This window comes from Elaeis guineensis, chromosome 8, assembly GCF_000442705.2.
Source record: "Elaeis guineensis isolate ETL-2024a chromosome 8, EG11, whole genome shotgun sequence".
In the NCBI taxonomy this organism is placed as follows: domain Eukaryota; kingdom Viridiplantae; phylum Streptophyta; class Magnoliopsida; order Arecales; family Arecaceae; genus Elaeis; species Elaeis guineensis.
The window spans coordinates 31,747,979-31,768,900 of record NC_026000.2 but is presented as its reverse complement, the minus strand read 5'-3'; the positions used below and the strand labels follow the sequence as shown (position 1 = coordinate 31,768,900).

General features: G+C 35.5%; 2 protein-coding genes and 1 non-coding gene across 4 annotated transcripts; 2 read left to right on the top strand and 1 right to left on the bottom strand.

Annotated features, from left to right (window-relative positions):
- The first annotated feature begins 308 nt into the window (after window positions 1–308).
- On the top strand, window positions 309–7,357 carry LOC140859741 (probable arabinosyltransferase ARAD1). Of its 2 annotated transcripts, none has more exons than XM_073262194.1 (7): window positions 309–454; window positions 658–722; window positions 894–963; window positions 2,961–3,182; window positions 5,700–5,843; window positions 6,835–6,922; window positions 7,013–7,357. In XM_073262194.1, the coding sequence occupies exons 1-7, from the start codon at window positions 410–412 to the stop codon at window positions 7,240–7,242; spliced, it is 864 nt and encodes a 287-aa protein (XP_073118295.1). In that variant the 5' UTR covers window positions 309–409; the 3' UTR covers window positions 7,243–7,357. The 2 variants fall into 2 exon arrangements, with proteins under 2 accessions (XP_073118295.1, XP_073118294.1); XM_073262193.1 differs by having other exon boundaries at window positions 6,787–6,922.
- Window positions 7,358–8,689: 1,332 nt separating this feature from the next.
- TRNAT-UGU (transfer RNA threonine (anticodon UGU)) lies at window positions 8,690–8,761 on the top strand. Its single transcript has one exon. It is a non-coding gene; the product is annotated as a tRNA-Thr (tRNA).
- Window positions 8,762–13,370: 4,609 nt separating this feature from the next.
- On the bottom strand, window positions 13,371–16,469 carry LOC105034219 (pentatricopeptide repeat-containing protein At3g21470). Its single transcript, XM_010909270.4, has one exon. It carries the CDS (start codon window positions 15,620–15,622, stop codon window positions 13,952–13,954), a length of 1,671 nt encoding a protein of 556 aa, XP_010907572.3. The 5' UTR covers window positions 15,623–16,469; the 3' UTR covers window positions 13,371–13,951.
- Window positions 16,470–20,922: the final 4,453 nt, after the last annotated feature.

Here is a 20,922-nt window from a genome sequence, read left to right as displayed (position 1 = left end):
ATCTTGCCAACAAACAGAGTGAAACGAGTTCAGTGTAGAGCAGTTTGACATAGACCAACTAGAGATCTAGTCAGGTGGATCGATCATTTAATAATTAACAAACAAAGCTGGTCCAGTCTGAACCCGACTTGATGTTTTCCATGGAACGTAAAAGGAGTTTGAGGGCCAATCCCAAATGTATACGAGTTTTCATGTTTCATTACTGTGATTATTAAGCTTCTGATGTTTGTCTTAATTTAGAGGCAACATCATTCATTCTCTCTTTTTTTTTTTTAATGTGTTTATTGTTGTATTTTTTCCACCTTAGGTCAAAATCCATCAGTTACTTCTCAAGTCAAGATTCCGGACATTGAAGAAGCAGGCGGCTGATTTATTCTTTGTTCCAGCTTATGTTAAATGTGTGCGAATCATGGGTGGTTTGAATGATAAAGAGATAAACCAGACCTATGTGAAGGTAAAATGTGGGTGAAGTAGTGGCATTTTCCATATTCTATATTCTGACCCCATATGCCTGGCAAGCAATCTGATGAGACATGCTTTTTTTTGTCATCGGAAGTTCAACAAATCATGGGAATGGTCCCTCTGTTCTGATTTTGTTATAACATTTTTACTTTTGAATATTTCTAAAGGTTTGTTCTTAGTTCTACTTGACATCAGGTTCTAAGCCAAATGCCATATTTCCGCTATTCAGGTGGCCGTGATCACATCTTCGTCTTCCCTAGGTATCATCTTTTCCAATTCTGCTATGAATACCCTTAATTCTTTCCATACTTTTTAACATATTATGGGTACCCCCACATTTATTGATCTGATCATTTCTTAAAATTCATTCCTCTTGTTTTAATTGTTGTTTAGTTGCTTCATAGCCCCTACCTATGTACTTACACTTGCAGTGGTGCTGGTGCTCACTTATTTCGCTCCTGGGAAAAATTTTTAAATCGGTCCATCATTCTTACTCCAGAGGTAACATGTGCAATATTATATGGCTGTGTTTCAGTATTTGCTTTCCTTCTGCTCATAATTAGATTCAAAATACTGCTGTTATTATTACTGATTGTTTTGACAGTATTTTGACCACAACCAACAGACATTCCTATATGTGGTTGGATTTATGGATCAAGATATAATTATCTAAGTATGAAAATAACTGTATTTACCATCCTCCAAATCTGTGTCTGGTTCCTGGTCAAGGCGATTTTTTGTGAATGAAAATAGAAAATTGACGCTTAACTAATCGGTAGGTTAGATGATTATTTAGCTTAACTAATTCTAGAATATTTCTTATCAACTAATCTGTCAAATAATTGCCACTTTTTGCATAGGCATGGTTGATGCTTTATGTTGGAGTAGGTTCACTTGGTCTTGTTGCGCAGTCAATATCATTTTCGTGTTAGGTGGTTGATTAATGGGAGTTTAGTTTTTTATTTGGTTACCTCTTGCTTTTAGATGGCACATCATCAAGGCTTGGGTAGGTAAAATCAATGTCGATTGCACTGATCCTACTATCAAATTCTATTGATAAATTCCTTGGGGTTATCGCCTAACTTTTCTTCAACCATATCATGTGTCTGTTATAACTCCCCTTTGGATTGGGAAAAAAGGTGTTTGATATACGAGGTACGATGAACAATAAATGCAGGGATGTGACTCTGCATGACTAAATATCAGTTAGAAAAGAATGCTCACCCACATCAGCCTTTTATTTTCATTTATATGTAGAATAAGCTCTTTATCATATTATGTACCAAGCAAGGTTAGAAGATTCTGGAATTCAATACTCTTTTATTGAGTAAGGTCGACATTCCATATGGAACTCAAAAATCTGTGGGAGAATAGTTAAGTGTTGACATTGTGGTGGTTCGAGTAACTTCATCTGTTCCCATTAACATCTTTGGAGTACCGTTGTTTCCAAAAGCAATGAAGAGTTAATTCATGATATATTGGTGCTTGACTAGAACAACTTAGTGATTAGTGTCGGTCACATGATTTGTTTCAAAAAGATGTCTATAAGAGAAGTATTAAAACAATGTAACATTTTGGACACTCTAGGAGTTGTTATCATTTTTCCACTATAGGGAAATGTATGACTGTTCCATTTGTTTAATGCTTTGATTCTTATTTAATTATTTGAGGATTGAGTTTTATATATTCCTAGTGCAGATAACATGAATCATGGCCAAGCACAAGCATCTATTTTATTCATTCTTTAAATTGATACACTATATGTACAAGGCTATGTTTTTCTTACCTTAAACCCTTTATGTCAATTTGGCAGCCTTCCATATTGTTGTGATACTTGCTTCCAAGGAATGCATTAAGCAATACCAAACCTCCTATTGTTACCTTATGTAACACTTCTGTAATCATAATTCTTGAATATGTCCTTATCCATATGTATGCATGTTCATGTGCACCTGATGCAATAATATATAGTATGTTTTTGCTTGTTTGCCAGCCATCCATTACTGAAAGGCCAGCATTCATCCGAAATGGAGAAGGAAAAAGAAAGAAATCTTTTCTCATCTCTGGATGTATCTGCAAAATATCCCATGTATCTAGGAATTATGAGGAACCTTTTAGATTTTAGGAAAAGGATACTTAAAATAAATACCTGATACATTTTCTAGCTGTATCGAACAAGTATAGGTATCCGATATGAACTTGAAACAAGCATGATATTCAATTTGAAGCATCCATGCTTCCTAGATGTGCATGTGCATTCACACACTACAGCAGTAGCTAGGATTTATGCTAATTTTTGGTGGTGAAGTCTATGACGGGCATAGTTTTAAGGTTTTCTGCATAATTTTGTTTGAGTTATTAAGTAGTATCGGTTACTTACGTCATGTGAATTATTAATTTGATTGTTGTTGTGTTTGGCATTCTTATATATCAGTGCTGATGTTTCCTTGTTTATTGAAGCTGCTTACAATTTATAGACTGGTGCTGGGTTTGCATAGGGTGACCGTACAGATAAGCGAGATACGAGTGCTTTTAATACATGGAAAGATATCATTATCCCTGGGAATGTTGATGGTGGGATGACTACATTTCATGGGACCACAATTGTCCAACCATTACCCCTGTCCAAGAGGAAGTATCTGGCAAACTTTCTAGGACGTGCCCAGGGAAAGGTTGGTCGTCTTCAATTGGTGGAGCTAGCTAAGCAATATCCTGATAAGGTTAGCCTTTTATTACCATAAGACATTTCTTTTTGCATAAAATTTACTTCCATGTGAAGCTTTTTCATGTCAACTCATCCTTGGTTGTGGTTATTTATGATAACAGGAAAAATATATTAAAAAAAGTGGAAATATAATCAAGGTAACAACAATGCTGGCTGAAGATACTTCTAGCTGATTCAATGAATCTTTAAGGCTTCTGAATATCTTAAATTTTCATGATTATAATTAATCCATAGTAAAGGAAATCTGTACTTCAGATGAAACAGGCATTTTCATGAATAAATGGATTAAAATAAGCTACACTTGTGCCCTTTGGAAGTGAATATTAAAACTGATAATTTTTATGTGAAAATCCTGTGCCCAAAAGCAAATATTAGAGCTTTATGGACCTATATAGGGGATGCATGCCTGTATTACTGGAAAAATTAACTATATCAGCTTTAAATGGCCTCTGTCTTTGCTGAATAGAATTACAATTACTCTGTGTATCCAGAACCTAAAAGTGGTTGGTTGAAATAGCAATGTCATGAGTTGGCATTCCATTTTGAATCCAATCTTTATGCATCAATTTTTCAAACGAGCAATTATTGATTCAAAGTAATCCCACAAGTATACAAAACTAAGATATAAGGAAATGACATTTTATGCAGTTATGCTATGGGGGTACACTGGTACTAATTATTTACATACGTACCTCACTAATCTCATCGAAAGGAGAAAGATCACCTTTTTTCCCCTGGTAGGTGCACATAAATGTTTTCAATAATTAATTCCAATATGTACAAACAGGCATGTGTCCTACAACAATTAACAAGGTTCTGGAATTTTGAAGGTCATTAATTTTTTAAAGCAACTCCTTTATCTGGCCACATAAGAATGCTATGCATATGGAGTGCACAAATTCAGAACATGGCATTTACAAATGGCTTTCTGGTGAATTTATTACCCTTATTCTACCTACAAAATTGTACAGCTTATTTCAAGATTGTCAGAAAACTTGTGTTTAACAGTCATAATGGTATTCAAGGCAAGATGCTCCAGTGATAAACTTTTTGTGATACTGTTATTAGTTGACCTGCAAAGCCTTCCATCTAATTCATTTGGATGAGTTGATACTAGTTTGATATGGCATAGTTTGAAGAAAATCAGCTCTTAACTGAAGTCAACGGTTTGGATTGGTGTTGAACACCTTTCCAGGCAATTTGGAAAGTGGGCTACCCACAAACTTGTGAGCCCATTGGGACGAAACTTAGCATACCTTATTTATTAAAGTGCTTAAGCTCCTGCTACTAAATTGTCCTGGACTTGGAAGGGTGAGTCTTTTGACAAAGAGGAAAGATGACAAGATTTGTAAAGAATTATGTTCATTTCTGAGGCACAAATTATAAGTCAAATAGTGAAATTAATTGGGCTGCCAATTTTTAACAATATTTGTGGATTAGGAAGTGATTTCCTAGATGTTATCACAAACCATTGTTTGTGTTATTTTGCTGCAGATGAACTATCTGAATGTTATTCCTTGCTACTATCTTTTAATCAAGTTCTTGGTTTATCCATTGGCCACTTGTTAGTTCCCGCCTTCAAATGCTGCATAGAATATGGTATTTGCTAACCAAAAGATGGGATGCTCTTGAGCTTGAAATTAGAAAGAAAGGGTTCTGGTTTTGTTGGTCAGACATTCTAAGCTTCATACTTCCATATGAAGCAGTTTTTGCATCTCAGTTTATTGAGAATTATTAGATGTTGAATTTTTGAAAAGGGAATACTGATGTTGATTTCTAAAAATGGCTATAAAGAAGTGGAACATGCTAAACTCTTCAGGCATCAACACTATCAAGCTGAACCTTTTATAGGAATAGGTAGAGTGCTCAGATTTAAGGGAGCCTTTTGGAAAAGGGAGAACTTATATGATTTTTCTTGGCTCGCAGAGTAACATAGGAACATTATGGTTTTCTGAATATGTTTTACAAATTTAGTGGGTTAAATAAAGTATTGAAACAAGGTGCAAATATTTAATATTTATATAGCATTCCTCATAAAATCATGATCTTTCAACTTTGAGGAATCCTTCACATGCAAAAACTATAACCATGAAACCAACCATTTGGGATGGGATTTATGAATGTTTATTGGCTATCATTTGGGGTTGGATGTGTATCTTAATCAGCAATCTTTTCTATTTAGAGCTACCTCTGGTGTTATTATGAGTTTTTCAAGTCCTCTTGCAACTTCCAGTAGATGAATGCCATCAATGTCTTGGTACATGCCTCTACTAAATAAGAAAAACCAATATAGCTTGAATTATATTGCAAGCTTTTGGGAGTGGTGTATCCTGGTGGTTGCTCATAAAGTAGTATGATTTTGTAAATTTTATTCATAAAATCTCTCTCTCTCTCTCTCTTTGTGATGTTTGTGTACTTCCTTCAGCACAATTTTCGCATGGTCTGTTTTGTTTTGATTCTCTTTCATGTAATTACTTCAGACCTCCATACAGCATATTGACTTCATGAACAGTTGGAATCTCCAGAGTTGAAGTTCACTGGGCCTGACAAATTGGGAAGAACTGAGTATTTCAACCATTTGAGGAATGCCAAGTTCTGCCTAGCTCCACGTGGCGAGTCATCATGGACGCTTCGCTTCTATGAAGCTTACTTTGTGGTCTCTCTCTCCCCTCCCCCCTCCCTTTTCTTCTCTCTCACTCACTCGCGCACACACACGGAGACATGCATAAAATGCCCAGTGTTTTTGCATCTTTGAGCACAACTGTTGCTACACAATATTTGCTGGTACTGTATATCTACATCTAAAAATTGTTTCTTTTATCTAGTTGGTGTTCTACACAGTAGATGCTACAACATGTGCATACATCCAGCACATGGATTTGTAATTTTGATATCAAACATAAATTTATGCATGATTATAAAATTGCAGGAGAGTAAATCCTGTATAAAAATATTCTTCTCATGAGTGAGTGTCCACCTCTAGTTACATGTGGACCTGCATCCCCACAAGAGTTCTATATTTATGCATGATTATAAAATTGCAGGAGAATAAATCCTGTATAAAAATATTCTTCTCATGAGTGAGTGTCCACCTCTAGTTACATGGGCACCTGCATCCCCACAAGAGTTCTAAATTTATGCATGATTATAAAATTGCAGGAAAATAAATCCTGCATGAAAATACTCTTACTCATGAATTAGTGTCTGCCTCTAGTTACATGTGCACCTGCATCCCTACGAGAGTTCTTACCAAGCAAGAAGGGGGTGCTCTTATAAGCACATTCCCCTCATAGTATGCATTTATACTGTGTCAGTTCTGCTGGCTTGAATTTATTTTGGGAAGACTTGGTGGTATTTCTAACACCATGAATTCCCTGTGTGATTTTATTTTATTCCAAGAACTAGGATGGGAAAATATCAGCCGAAATTCAGGTGAGGCAGAACCAGGGCCTTGATAGCAATGCCCAAAGATTTTACCAAGTATACTAGTTGACACCCTCCTGTATGTTTGTGTGAACATTTTAGCATATCATACATGTGCTACGAGCATAGGTCAAGCATATAAATAACCCTTACTAATGCAATGAAATTTGAAAAAGGAGTGTGTCCCAGTCATCTTATCAGATCAAATAGAGCTGCCTTTTCAGAATGTGATTGACTACACTCAGATATCCATCAAGTGGCCGTCTACTCGGATAGGCACTCAACTCCTTGAGTACCTAGAAAGCATACCAAGTGAGTTTGCTCACCTGTTTCTTTTAATTTCAACTTTCCTTGCAGCAGTCATTGTTGCAGTCTGTAATACTGGAGTTTTTACCTTGTCAGATGAAGTGATTGAGGGTATGTTAGCTCGCGGCAGACAGGTCAGATGCCTGTGGGTTTATGCCCCAGAAACTGAGCCGTGCTCTGCGATGGTAGGAATCATGTGGGAGCTGCAAAGTAAGGTGAGGCAATTTCACCAGTCTGCAGAAACATTTTGGCTCCACAACGGGAAAATTGTTAACAGAGACCTGGCCGAATTCCAAAATTGGAGAACGCCAGTACCTTTGCCTTGATGAGATATCAGAGTTGAGAATGATTCTGTTGATGTGAAGTCATATTCGTTTCTTTATGTTATTTCATTGGTGTTTAGAAACTTGTACATATACATAGAGCATTTTTGTAGTTGTAGATGCACAATATTGGGAAATTGATTAATGCGATTCGTTTGTTTGGCACTAGTTCTCCAAAGAAAAGCCTATTAATCGACTATGACGAAAAGACTCCAAACAGACAAAGGCTGATTTTTCTTCTGTCTGGCTTTGGCATCGGTTCCATCACAAGTTCAACTGCTTGTGGCTATATCACCAGGTCCTGCGGACCACAAATTTTTATATGCGGCCGGTGGTCAGGTAACTTCACATTGAGTTCCACACTCAGCTTAATAAGCTATGAATCATGTCATCTTTGTGATGATCTTTGGAGTTCCCATTCTGGATGTCAGTTATCAGCTTTACGTGAGTAGCCATAATATGAATAGTTTATTTATTAGTTTAATCAAAATGCAGGTTAACCTTCGTTAGGACCCACTCCAGCTACCCCATGACCAGGTAAGCAGGTGCCTCCTTTACGGCGCAGCTCGCGGCAGAGCGTCAGCACCAGGACGTGTTGGTATTTTGAATTTTTTACAGACAAGCCTGATACATTTAAACAATTTTGTTATATTATCTTTATTTAAATAATTTTTCTTTATTACTAGGATTCCAAGGGGGTCAGGTTGGATTAGGGATTGGCCCGGTCAAAATTCAATCCATGTTCGAATGTGATCAAAAATTGAATTCCAATGTAATCCAGTTCCATTCAACTTGGATCAAATTAGATTTAATATTGATTTTATGAATCCATCAAAAGTTTCAAGTCAACTTGAGTCAATCAATATATGTATATATTTAAGACCACTAATATGAGAATATTTGAGTATAAGTGAATGAAAAATAATAAGAGTTCATTCGATTAATTAGGAAAGATATTTATCGTGAAGGAGCCAGAGGTTTAGATGATTCCAGTTTTTTAAGTTGGGTCAAACTGGATTTGGGTCCCATTAGGTCTATTTTGTTCATCCAAATTAGATTCGAATGATGGATGGGCATGGTAGGGTCAAGTTAAAAAATTACAAGACTAGATCTGATTTGGATTTTAGATTATGACCAATTTTTTTAAAACAATCCCAAATCCACATGTCAATGAAAATTTTGCCTTGTAAATCACAGATTTTATGTGGCCCACGGTTGATTAATTTCACATTTTGAGTTGGATGCCTAGCTTTATGAGCTACGAATCATGCCATTTTGTCTTGCTTTCTGAGTTCCCTTCTTGGACGTCAGCCATCAGCCTTATGTGAGTGGCCATAATATAAGTAGTTTATTCACTGGATTAATTAAGATGCTGGTTGTTCTTTATGAGTACGTGGCCGTACGTTTATTTTACTTTATAATTGGAAAGCTGCTGACATTTACAGCCACGGCCCCTATAGCTCAGTGGTAGAGCGTCAGTCTTGTAAACTGAAGGTCTGTAGTTCGATCCTGCATGGGGGCAAAATTATAAAATTATTTTTGTCACAGCTTGTACTGCTCAATCCGAGCCCAATTTGGTCAGTGCAGATGACCCGATGGTGTTTACTCTTTTTCGATTCTAAATATTTTGATCTTCAAAAAAATAGATGAATTTCTTCATCCCATTCTTTTTCCTAACCGAAAATCTTTTCTTCTCTGTCCACCGTCTGCACTATCTTCAAAAGATCAAAAGATTCAATCCAAACCTAATTTAATTCCATTCAAGTTAGATTGGATTTGATTTAATATTAATTAAAAAAATAGATGAATTTCTTCATCTCATTCTTTTTCCTAACCAAAAACCTATTCTTCTCTGTCCACCGTCAACCTTCCCTATTTGAAGTAATGTTACAAGATTTGTTAATGCACTATCTTCAAAAGATCAAAAGATTCAACCCAAACCTAATTTAATTCCATTCAAATTAGGTTGGATTTGATTTAATATTAATTTTATCAATCCATCAAAATTTTGAGTCAAGTTGAGTAAATAATTACCTTAACAATAACTATTCAAAAACAGTCATGATTTTGAATCTAAGATTTATCCAAATAACTTTGATTTGAGTTAAACTAGATTAATTTTGCACTGAATTCAACTTAGAAACAAGTTAATCCCCTCCATTTACACCCTCATTATTACCAGAAATATGCACTACTTCTTTTTCCTCTTCTATAGCATTTGTAAAATTTGAAGGACCAAGAAATATGGTTATTGATGCTGTACAAAATAAAATTGACATCCACTTTCACTTCTATACACGTACATTTAGATATGCTTATACAGATACATATGCTCAAGTACATATATGCACATGCATGCATGCATATATGTATGTATGTGTATATCCACACATATAGTGATAATCTACTCTTTTGAAAGGATCAAGGCCACGATCCTACAAACACAAAATTGATGATGAACATTTCAAATTGAGAATCAGTATTATTGATTATGATCTTTGTAACAAAATTTTAAGAAAGCAAAAATCACGTGTCTTGAGACTTCCTACTCATGCATCAAATGAGCACAAAAAATCATGGCGATATTAAATTAGTGTCCCAAGCTAGACTATCGATGATGATTTGGATGTTATAAAACATATAGAAACCCAAATTCAATAGATCCAGATGATTCTAAAACAGAAAGCATACAAAACATCAACATTAAACCAATTAAAATAAATTTTTTTGAACCATTTGATGGATGAGTATATGACCTCCAAAATACATGATTTTAGATTTTACTGTAATTTTATGATGTAGATGATAACAATGGTATGGATCTTCTGTATAACATTTTCACCATTGATTTTGTCTTGGTAGGATTTAGGTCTCAGTTCTGGTTCATGACTTCCCCGATTGTGAAGTCATGAATTAGACGTGGGTTTGAGTGAGCAGAAAGGGCAAAAAAAGAGTTTAAATGCAAAATTACTAATGCTTGTAGTTGTAATGAGGCATATGAAAGCAAAAAATGGGCTTAAAATCATCATCATTATCATCATCATCAAATAAATATTGATAAGCCAAATTGGTCAGTTGTTGAATAATAAGGATTTTATCATGATAACTGAGAAACAGATGCTAATTAATTTTTTATAAAGAAAAAATGGGGTGCTTTGAAATTGGGTTGGAAAAAAGAGGATAACATAGTCAAAATTTAATATTATTTTCACTATCTAAAAAGACAGGGAAAAATCTATTCCAAAATCTTTTAAAAGATATTTTTAAAAAATAAAATACTTTCAATATTTTATTGAATGTCCCAATGTATGCATTTTTGTATGTACCATTTTTATGTATTTGCTATATATATAGTGGATTCTTTTTTAGTGGTACCATGTAGTACAAAATTACACCTTTCTAATATTTGGCATTGGAATGACCTAGCTTATTTATGAGCCATCATAGTTCCCCAGAGTTACTAGCAAAAGACATGATAAAGTTTTGAAATCTAAGTTTTCAATTTTATTATGAACAACAACAAAGCAATTGAGCCTAAATATACTAGTGAACATACTAAACTAGAGAAATTAATTCTATGAACAAATATACATTTGGAAATGGAGAAGCCAAGTTGGAAAAATAAAGGGAACAAAGATTTCCAAGATTCAAAATGCAACCTTAGTGTAGAATAACATACATTATTAATACTATACATTTTCCAAATAAAATTATGTTTAAGCTAATATATGAAATAGGTCATATAATCTTCATGAATTATTTGGAATTATGCCTCAAAAAGTATATACTACTTTTTTTTCTAGAGTGAAAGATAAGTTTTTATTCAATTCCATCTCCATATAATGAATTTGCAAGAAAAAAGCCGCCCAATTATTGATTTTTGTAAGAAAAGGTTGGTTTTATCTCTTTTGTCAAATGATATAAGTCTAGAGGTAAGTGAATGATTTTGCCCTTGTGTATAAGTATCAGGTGGATGATATTCAAATATAAGATGCTCCATATACATTGATCGAATACTAGACGTATATAGTTTAAATATTCAATGCAAATTTATTTAGACTACCAACCCTCTCGTACTTAGATTTAGGGTTAAAAATCTTAAGGAATCCTTAAATATATATTGTTCTAAAAAAACAAGAAAAATAAATTTGATTTTTGTTTGAACAACCAATAATTAAGTTGATTTTTATGCACAGCTCACCATTTGTATATCATGTAATAAGTATTTAGAAAAATATATAAAGAACGGTCAAAATGTCGCTTTTATGCAGTTATCTATTTTTTATTATTTTCTTGCATCTTTAATTATCATACTCAATAGAAGTTCCATTTTTACTCCATTAGCTCATTAAATTATAAATGTACCTATTGGTTAATCATATGGTACTAGCTTTTTTATTTTTTTAAAATAAATTGCCTTAGCTTATCTTCAGATAGTAAAATTTCTAAGGCCATTGCACAACGAAAATCGACCGCTATATAACATTCATAACACCATTAAATATAATATTTTTCATTTAACTTTTAAATAAAAATAAATTTTATTCCATCAATGGCTAAATTAATATTTTATTAGTGAATAGTGATTTCAACAAATATTTGCTTTGATTTTTCATTATCGATCATTATTTTTATAGTTAATGGTTAATAACAATCATTACAATCATTATTTTTTTAATGCCTAACAATCATATGATGTTATGTTATTAATGATATTGTTAAATTCTAGGATGTTAATAAGAGGATATAGGTGGGGCTCCCAGTTTATGTTTTCAGGTCATAAATGGGTCATATCAATTTGAGAGTATAATACAAATTAGCTTAACTTGAATATGGTCCATTTAATTAAATGGATCAATCTGTGAAATATAAATACGACATGAATATACATGGATTGACATGATATGTTCCGTTTGACACAATTAATAATCATGTTGGCAGGTCAAATGGATACACAACCCATCTAATGACCCGTTTAACTATTTAACTTATTTATAAAATTTAACTAAAATAATAAAAATTTAGTCAAAAGATTAAAATAATATAAAAATAATTTTTAGTTATTTGCTATGCTAATTTACAGCTCTGAATTCTATCATTGTTTGTTTTAGGTTACGATTATAATTTTTTGATTTTTCTCATTTGCCTTTAAATAATTTTAAAATAAATGTGTTAAATATGTTTAAACGTGTCGTGTAACCCGTTAACCTAGTTTAACACATTTAGTTAAATGGGTCAAAATGGATTACGTGGGTCAATCCATTTAAAATATGAATTTATCGTGTCATAAATGGATCAATCCATTTATGATCCAATCCTATTTATTCCAAACTCAAATCCATCGAAGTACATATTGTGTCATATCCATATCAATGGATCATATCAAAAATTGCCAGCCTTAGATATAGGTCTTGTTAAAAATAAAAAGAATATAGGATTTTTGCACAACCCTAAAGCAATGATGAATGGGTGATAAGAAAGGGTAAAATAAATTGTTGATATGGTGGCTTAAGACGTAAGAGAATAATAAGAGTGATTGATTGCGAAAATGTTACATTTTGACTAATGATATATATATATATATATATATGAAGTGTATTAAGTGAGAGGAGAGACTTAATGTGAGAGGTGAAAAGACATAATAATAATCCTTGGATCCATATCAACGATTCAGATAAGAACACGATTGTCCAAACTGTTCAAATACTCCTAGAATTTATCTATTCCTTTTTTTTATTTTTTTAACACGCGCGTGTGAGCACATGCAACGCTCATTTGAACCATTAATGTAAATCTAAGAGTTATTATTATATCCTCTCACTTCTCACATTAAGTCACTCCTATCACTTGATACATTTTCTATATATATATATATATATATATATATATATATATATATATATATATATATATATATATAACAGAAGCTCTAAAATGTTCTATTGCGGTAATGCCATCATCATATGTTTCATGTAGTAAACAATTATGGCATAAATATGAAAACAGAAGATCTTATTATGGAGGATAAATTAATGAATGTTTCTTGAAGATAAAGCGACTGAGGGAGGGAGAAGGGGGTGGCAGAGTTCTGAAAATAGTTCTCGTAGACCCTCCCATGTGTTCGCATGATATGACTGAAATTAACACGAACTGCAGTATACCAAAAAAGAAGGAAAATTACAATAATTAACATGCTATTTTGAATGACTTTCCAAAGTGCCAGTATCAAAAAAAAGACTTCACAATCTCCTTGAATGTGATGATGCATCATGGCCAAATTTTTGACGACTTCCTCTTGTTGACTGGAATCTGTGCTTGGTTACATGTCACAGATTCCTTTTTGTAAACAACCTTGTGTTACTATGCTTCAATCTTGAACAGGAATTAGTATATCTTTACATCCTTATCAGTGTCATTACTCTATTTGCTCATTGAGTGTAAACAATATCACATGTTTTCATCTTATCTCAGCCCATTGCTTGATATCCGGGTTTATCCAGTGATCCACTATCAAAATATGTCTGAGGAAGAGCCCATACTTCTTCCTTGTTTCAGCTCATATCCTAAGCTCGGCACCGAATAAAATCTACTTAAGTTCTCCAAGCAAACTTTTGTTGTGCAACTTGAATAATTTTTCGGTAACCTGTTTGAGTTTGGAAACATCCAACAATGCCAGTGTCCACCAATTCTCATGATCCTACTACTTAAAAATCTATAACCTTAGGCTCCACATAGCATATGTGCTTGAGACTGAAATAGCGCCAGCATGGAACTGATAGTCTGTGTTACCTACCATGATCGAACTGCAACCAGGCATTTTTTGTATTCCATTTTCCACCATTCTGCTCCTTATCCTCTCTGCTTCTTTCCATTTTTCTGAAGCAGCATAAATATTCGATAGCACCACATACTGTGCATCATTAATGGATCCAGCACCAGAATTCAACGTTCCAATCTCATGCACCACTTTGTCCGCAATCTCCAAATCCATATGTACTTTACAGGCTCCTAGCAGGGCTCCCCACACCACCTCATTTGGTTTCATCGGCATCTTCTTGATCACATCATAGGCTTCAGCTAGCCTTCCTGCTCGGCCCAATAGATCGACCAAGCATCCGTAGTGTTCCACACCTGCAACCAATCCATATTTGTCCATCTTCTCAAAAATTTCTAATCCTTCTTTAACAAATCCTCCATGCGTGCAGGCTGAAAGGATCACAAGAAAGGTTATCTCATTAGGTGTCTCTTCCGACTCTTCCATTTGAGCAAAGAGGTTGAGGGCCTCTTCACTCCGACCATGACTAGCAAGGCCTGAGATCATTGAATTCCAACATACACTGTTCTTTCTTCTCATCCCATCAAAGAGTTTTCTTGCTCTTTCAAGATCACCACATTTTGCATACATGTCGACCAAACCATTTAAAACAAAATGATTTGTCTTAATTTTTTTGCGATTGATCAACTCATGGATTTTCTTGCCACAATCTAGTGAACCCAGTTGTGAACAAGCTGATAAAACACTCGCTATTGTAAACTCATCAGGTTCGAAGCCATGCTCCTGCATTTGCCTAAAAGCTTCTAAAGCCTCCTCACTACATCCAATTTGTGTGTACCCAGCTATCAATGCATTCCAGTTCACCAAGTTCCGGACCGGCATTTGGCTGAAAATTGCTCCAGCCTCCTCAGCATCACCCTTCTTGAAATACCCAGTGATCATGGAAGACCACACGAATAAATTCCGAAATGGCATGCGGTCAAACAATTCCCTTGCAGCTTCCATTTCACCATTTACAGTATAACCATGGACCATAACAGTCCATGTCACCACGGTTCGCATCCCGGCTGGGGCCCTGTCGAACAACCCCCTCGCAGCCACAGTATCTCCCACCTTAGCAAACCCTTCAATCATCAATGCCCAAGTCACAGGGGTCCGCGAAAGCATCCGGTCAAAGAGAATTGAAGCCAACTCCATGTCACCATGCACGCAGTAACCTCCAATCAGGGCATTGCATGTCACCACATTCCTCTCAGGCATTTCATCGAAGAACTTACGAGCAACGGCCGGCCGATGACATTTACAATACATGGAGACAAATGTGGTGCCCACCAATAGATCATGAACCATCCCAACTTTGAGACAGTCTGCATGCAACGATTGGCCAAGTGAAAGGAGGGAGTGGGAGGCACAAACTTTGAGAACCAATGGTAGTATGGGTTGGCGGATTCTATCAGGGAGGTTTTGGGTGTATATTAGGAGAGCTTCCTCTGCAAAGCCATGAGAAAGGTAGTCTTTGATGAGTCTAATCCATTTCAAGGGCCCCTGGATTCCACTGGTTACATGCAAGGCATGAAGCTGCCTCAAAAGAGCTATCTTCGGTGGCATTTTGGTGGTACTGACCACAGTTGAGGGTATTATAGTGAAGCTCTACTGCTGCTCTCCTTATGCACCGCTAGTCACCGGGTCTCAAAGAGCCAAAGGAGGTGGTACCATTACTAAAATACCCTTGCCAGATAATAAAATTACGAAAAAGCTCCTGCTAGATGAGTAACGGTCAAATAGGCTTGTAGGAGGAATTTTTTGTCAAAATACTGAAAATGGAGCAGAAGAAGACTGGAGTCCTTCAAAAAGACATAACTGTGATGGAATTAAAACAAACCCTTCTCCAAATCTGAGTCCATGGGCTACTACTAGGAGGAAGTAATCATCATCATCCCAAGCTGATGGTTCTCTCTTTGGCCTTCCACTGTCCTGACCTTGCCATTCAAAACTCCACATGTTGTGATCTTCACAACCCTGATCAAATGCTTCATTAACAAAAGATATCGAAATGAAGCCTTCTCAACTTGCAGTAAGATGAGGGCTTTGGGAACTTTACACAATATCCTCAAAGCCTGCGAGTCCTTGGGGTATTTGGAGCGGGTCAGAGGGATCCATGCACAGATTGTATTTGGGCTAGATATCTTAGTTCAAAATGCCCTTTTTCGGTGTGCCCTCCAAATGTAGTGGTTGGTGACCTTGGCCCGTCAAATTTTCGATGCTATGCCTCAAATGGATGTGGTTTCCTGCAGTAATACGATTGGCGCGTACATGGCATGTGGTGAGCGCAGGCAATGGCTCTATTTGAGTTGATGCCGGAAAGGAAGACTATATCTTGGAATATTGTTACTAGTGGTCTTTCTAGAGCTGGAGACATGGCCTCAGCACGATTTCTCTTTGATCGGATGGCAATCAGGAATACTAAATCAGGAATACTATTTCCTGGAATGTGATGATTTCGGGTTACGTGATGAACGGTGACACTGTAGATGCATGATCAATGTTTTATCAGATGGTGGACAATGATGTTGTTTCATGGACGGCCAAGATCTCAGCATACGCCGAAGTTGGAGGTTCAGAATATGCAAGGAAGCTCTTTGATCAGATGAGTCTGTAAGACCCTGCACTTTTGGACCAAAACTTTCAAGAAATCTCCTTACCAAGCTTTCCAGAAAGAATTTTATCAAAAAAAAAAAAAACTTTCCTGAAAGAAAACTTTGGATAAAAGCTAAAGAAAATTCTGTATTTTATTCTAATTTACAAATGTGCCTATGCATCTTTGATTCCAGTAATATCAACTCTATACTTTGCAAATTATTACAACATCCTCCATTGACCTTCCAATTTAGGAAAAACATGCTGCCGATACCATATGACATTATTTAAAGTTAGATGGCTAATGTGGTTCGATTGAATTATTTTAAAATAAAATAAAATCTGATATATATTTAAAATAGTTTAACGACTAAAATACCTAAGCTCCAAGCTTAACTTCATCCTTTTTCTAACTCTTCTCTATGACGGCCGTACAACCTTCCTTGGCAACCCCCCAACCACCATCGGCTAAGAAAAGAAAGAGAGAGGGAAAATAAGACAAAAAGAAGAAGAGAGGAGGATTGGGGAGATGGCGTCAAGTAGATGGAGGCAATGAGGCGGATTCTTAATTTTATTTTGGCTCCCTCTCTTTTATATTATTGGTTTTGGCTCTCTTAGTTTCTATTTAGAATTTTTTCGATGCTCAATATGTTCTCACCTCTCTAGCCCTCGCCCCTCCTCTCTCTCTCTATATCTATCTCTGAAGCACTCAACTTTTCCTTTTTTTGTTATTTTATCTATCACTTTCTTCTCAAATAGAGATTGGGAGGGAAAATAATAAGAGCCTCTCTCTATTTCTCATTCGTCTCCTACTCCTTTCATATTATATTCCTTTTTTTACTAGATTTATTAGGGAGAATATGCACATGATGAGGTGATTATAGGAGATGCTTAAGAAACATTCAGAAGTAAAAAGAAAACAGAGCATCCATATTTGAGATCCAATAAGGAAGAGATCAAAACAATGCATGAATCAGACCAATCTCTAATAGCATTTTCCAACTCAAAATCAGAAACTCAAAAACTATTGAAAAAAGAGATTCGTATCATATTCTCGCCACTCCTATATTCTCCACTTTGTAGCACCCCATCTTTTTAGAGCTTCACTCTCATTTTGCTTCATTTAGTTATGAACAAAACCATTTTTTTCTTCATGATGTTAATCTGTTCTGATCAACTTAATTAAATATTTTATATTTTTAGAGCTTTGTAAATCTAAGGTTTTTAGTATGAAAAGAAAAGCTTCTTTCTTTTAGCAAAAAAGTCCTCCATCCCCCTGGCACTGTCACCCCCATCCTCTTCCTTCTTCTCTCTTCATCTTATTTTTCTTATTCTCTCTTGCCTTCACTAGCAGTGGTTGGAGGGTCGGCGGCGGCGATTATACGGCCATCATAAGAAGAAAGATCGGAGAAAGAGATGAAATTAATGTTGGAGATTGGATATTTTAGTCATTAGACTATTTTAAATCCATATCAGATTCTATTCTATTTTAAAATAATCTAATAAATCTATATCAGTCATCTAACTCCAAATAATATGCCGCATGGCACCGACGGCATGTTTTTCTCCGAATTGAAAGATTGGTAGGGGGCATTGTAATAATCTACAAAGTGTAGGGTTAATAGTACTGAAATTAAAGATGCGGGGGGAGGGAGGGAGATATTTGCAAATTATGATAAAATATAGAAAATTTTTACTTTTTATCCATAACTTTTTTGCAAGAAAGCACCTATTAGGATTGTTGGCTTTTTCAAAAAAATACTTATGATTCATTTTTCAAGGATCAATATGTAAGAATGTCTTGATTTGTTGCTTTGGCTTGTATTAGTTCATCATGTTCTCTTTTTTTTTTTTTTTCAATTGTCTATGACCATGATAAAATTGTATATTTTATTGGATTGATAGTTGATGTTGGAAAAAAAATATCATCCGAAAAAAAATAAAAAGTAAAAGATGTTAGAAGAAAAAGATAGATATCTATCCTATAGGGCAGTACAAAGGACTTCTGCATATGACAAATATCATATAACCGAAGGGTCACATTTATCGACTAGCCTATTCTTGTGCCTTCTACCGAAAAGTCTCTTCCCATGCTTCCTAACTATTATTCCCGTTGGCACATATGCGGCGATAGTTGTACAAGAGCTACTGTTGTGCAGAAGTCTGACATGAGACATATGGTGATTTGGCAGTGCTTGGCACGGTGAAGAAAAGAATAAAAAGAAAACAATCAACAGCGTTAAAAAATAATATATAGTTGATAGCATCAAATACCATTTTTTGTATATAACAAGTAAGACATCTATACACTATCCCCTTCCTTGGTAGGTGAGGAGTGCTAGCAGATCATAGGATGGTGTGGTGATGGATCATGATTGTGCAGACAGAGGTTGCTATGGTAGTGGACAAACATCAACGACTGACCCTTTTTATAAATACACATATCCTCCATCCCTTCGTTGATAGAATTTTAGAGGCGATGCGGGTGTGCAAGAGAGGAGCATGGGTCCGTATGCGAAGAATAGAGGATGGCGCGGTGGTGGGTCATCATTAAAGTTTTTCTTTTCTTTTTTTTATATACATGTCGGACTTGGGTTCACCAACAAGACTCGGATGGGATGTAGGTGAGACGGAAAGGGGTGTGGGAGGGCATGGTGAGTGAATGCTTACAAATAACCATATAGTAAGGTGCATAGACTGCCATACCTATACAACAAGGGCCTATATAGGATAAGAGGGGAGCTACAAATGTCAAAGGTTGGGACTTAGTTTATACAGCACATACGGCTTAGACTTACCATCATCAATCCAAGGAGAGATGTGGAGGTCAACACCTCAGTAATAAAATGGTACATTTAGCCTCCGTTTAAGGTAAATAACATGGCTGCAATTATATAATTAAGGTTGGTGGACGTATACCATACTGGTCAGGATCTATAGTTATTTCTTCCCCTCTAGGTGGATGCTCTGTCCATGCTCATTGATTTTTGAGCCTAGAACATAGGTCCCACCTCTCTCATTAATTTTTTCCACCACTCTAAATGAGACTAGGTGTATGTGGGGGGTCGCTACCAACGGATGGCCTTCTACATCCCACAATATAGAAAGAGAAGGAGATAGAATATGCCATCCACTGCTAGACATGTGACATTCAGGCTGAGTGTTGACATTTGTTCATGAACAAGATAGTCTACCTACCATGCTAGAGACACACGGCATCGAACCCTGGGGTCTTTTTTTAAAAAAATAAACTTGTTGATTTTTAAAAAAAAGTAGAATAGCAAAGAATAGCGAAAGAAAAAATGTTGAGTAGTTGGAGAACTTAACGATGGAAAGAAAAAATAGAAAACTAATGAAATCTTTGAGAAAAAAAAAATGTATGTCTTTTTTTTTTTCTTGAGAGGCAGGCTTTTTTTTCATGCATTTCTTCTCAGCAAAAATAGCATAAAAAAAAAAAGAGGGCATGGAAAACATGAAATATTTGTTTTTTTTTTTCTTTTCTTTTTTAGGGAGAGGCACACAATGGATTTTTTTTTTCTATGCATTTTTCATGGAAAAAAGAAACTAAAAAAAATGCTACGGAGGATGGAAAAAAGTATATATATTTTTTTCTTTTTTTATGAGAGGCAAGTTTTATTTTTTCATGAATTTGTTCTCAAAAAAAATTGAATAGAAAAGAGAGCGACAAGGAAGATAGAGGAAATACCATAATTTTTTTCTCGTTCTTCTTTCGATAGAGAAATACAATGGAGCTTTCCTTTTTTAATGCATTTTTTCTTTAAAAAATTGCTATAGAGGATTGAAAAAAATAGAAATATGGTTATTTAAGAACTATGAAAAAAATTAGCGGAGAAAAACTTGAAAGAGAAAAATATCAAAATCTGCTTGGATGGTGGCTTTGTCCCTCCTAATGGCTCTCCAGGGCTCCTTGCTACCAATAGAGGATTGCTATTGGGGTGCTGGACATCATCTTCCCATGGCTGGCAAAGAGTGAAGCGACTGGATGGGGAGTTCTTACTAAAGAGAGCCAATCCTCCTCTTCCCATTCTTGGCAAAAGGTGAGGTATCTAGGAAGGGGGCATAGAGGAGCATAGGAGGGTAGAGCATAAGGAGAGCTCTAAGCGGACTCAAGGGGAGGGGAACAGAGGCATGAGGTGTGGTGGGGAAGCTATGAGATAGAAGGACAACATAGAGAATGGAGGAAGAAACTTAGAAGAGGAAGAAGAAAGCATAATCAGTGGTGCCAACATGGGATCGAGCATGAAGATAGG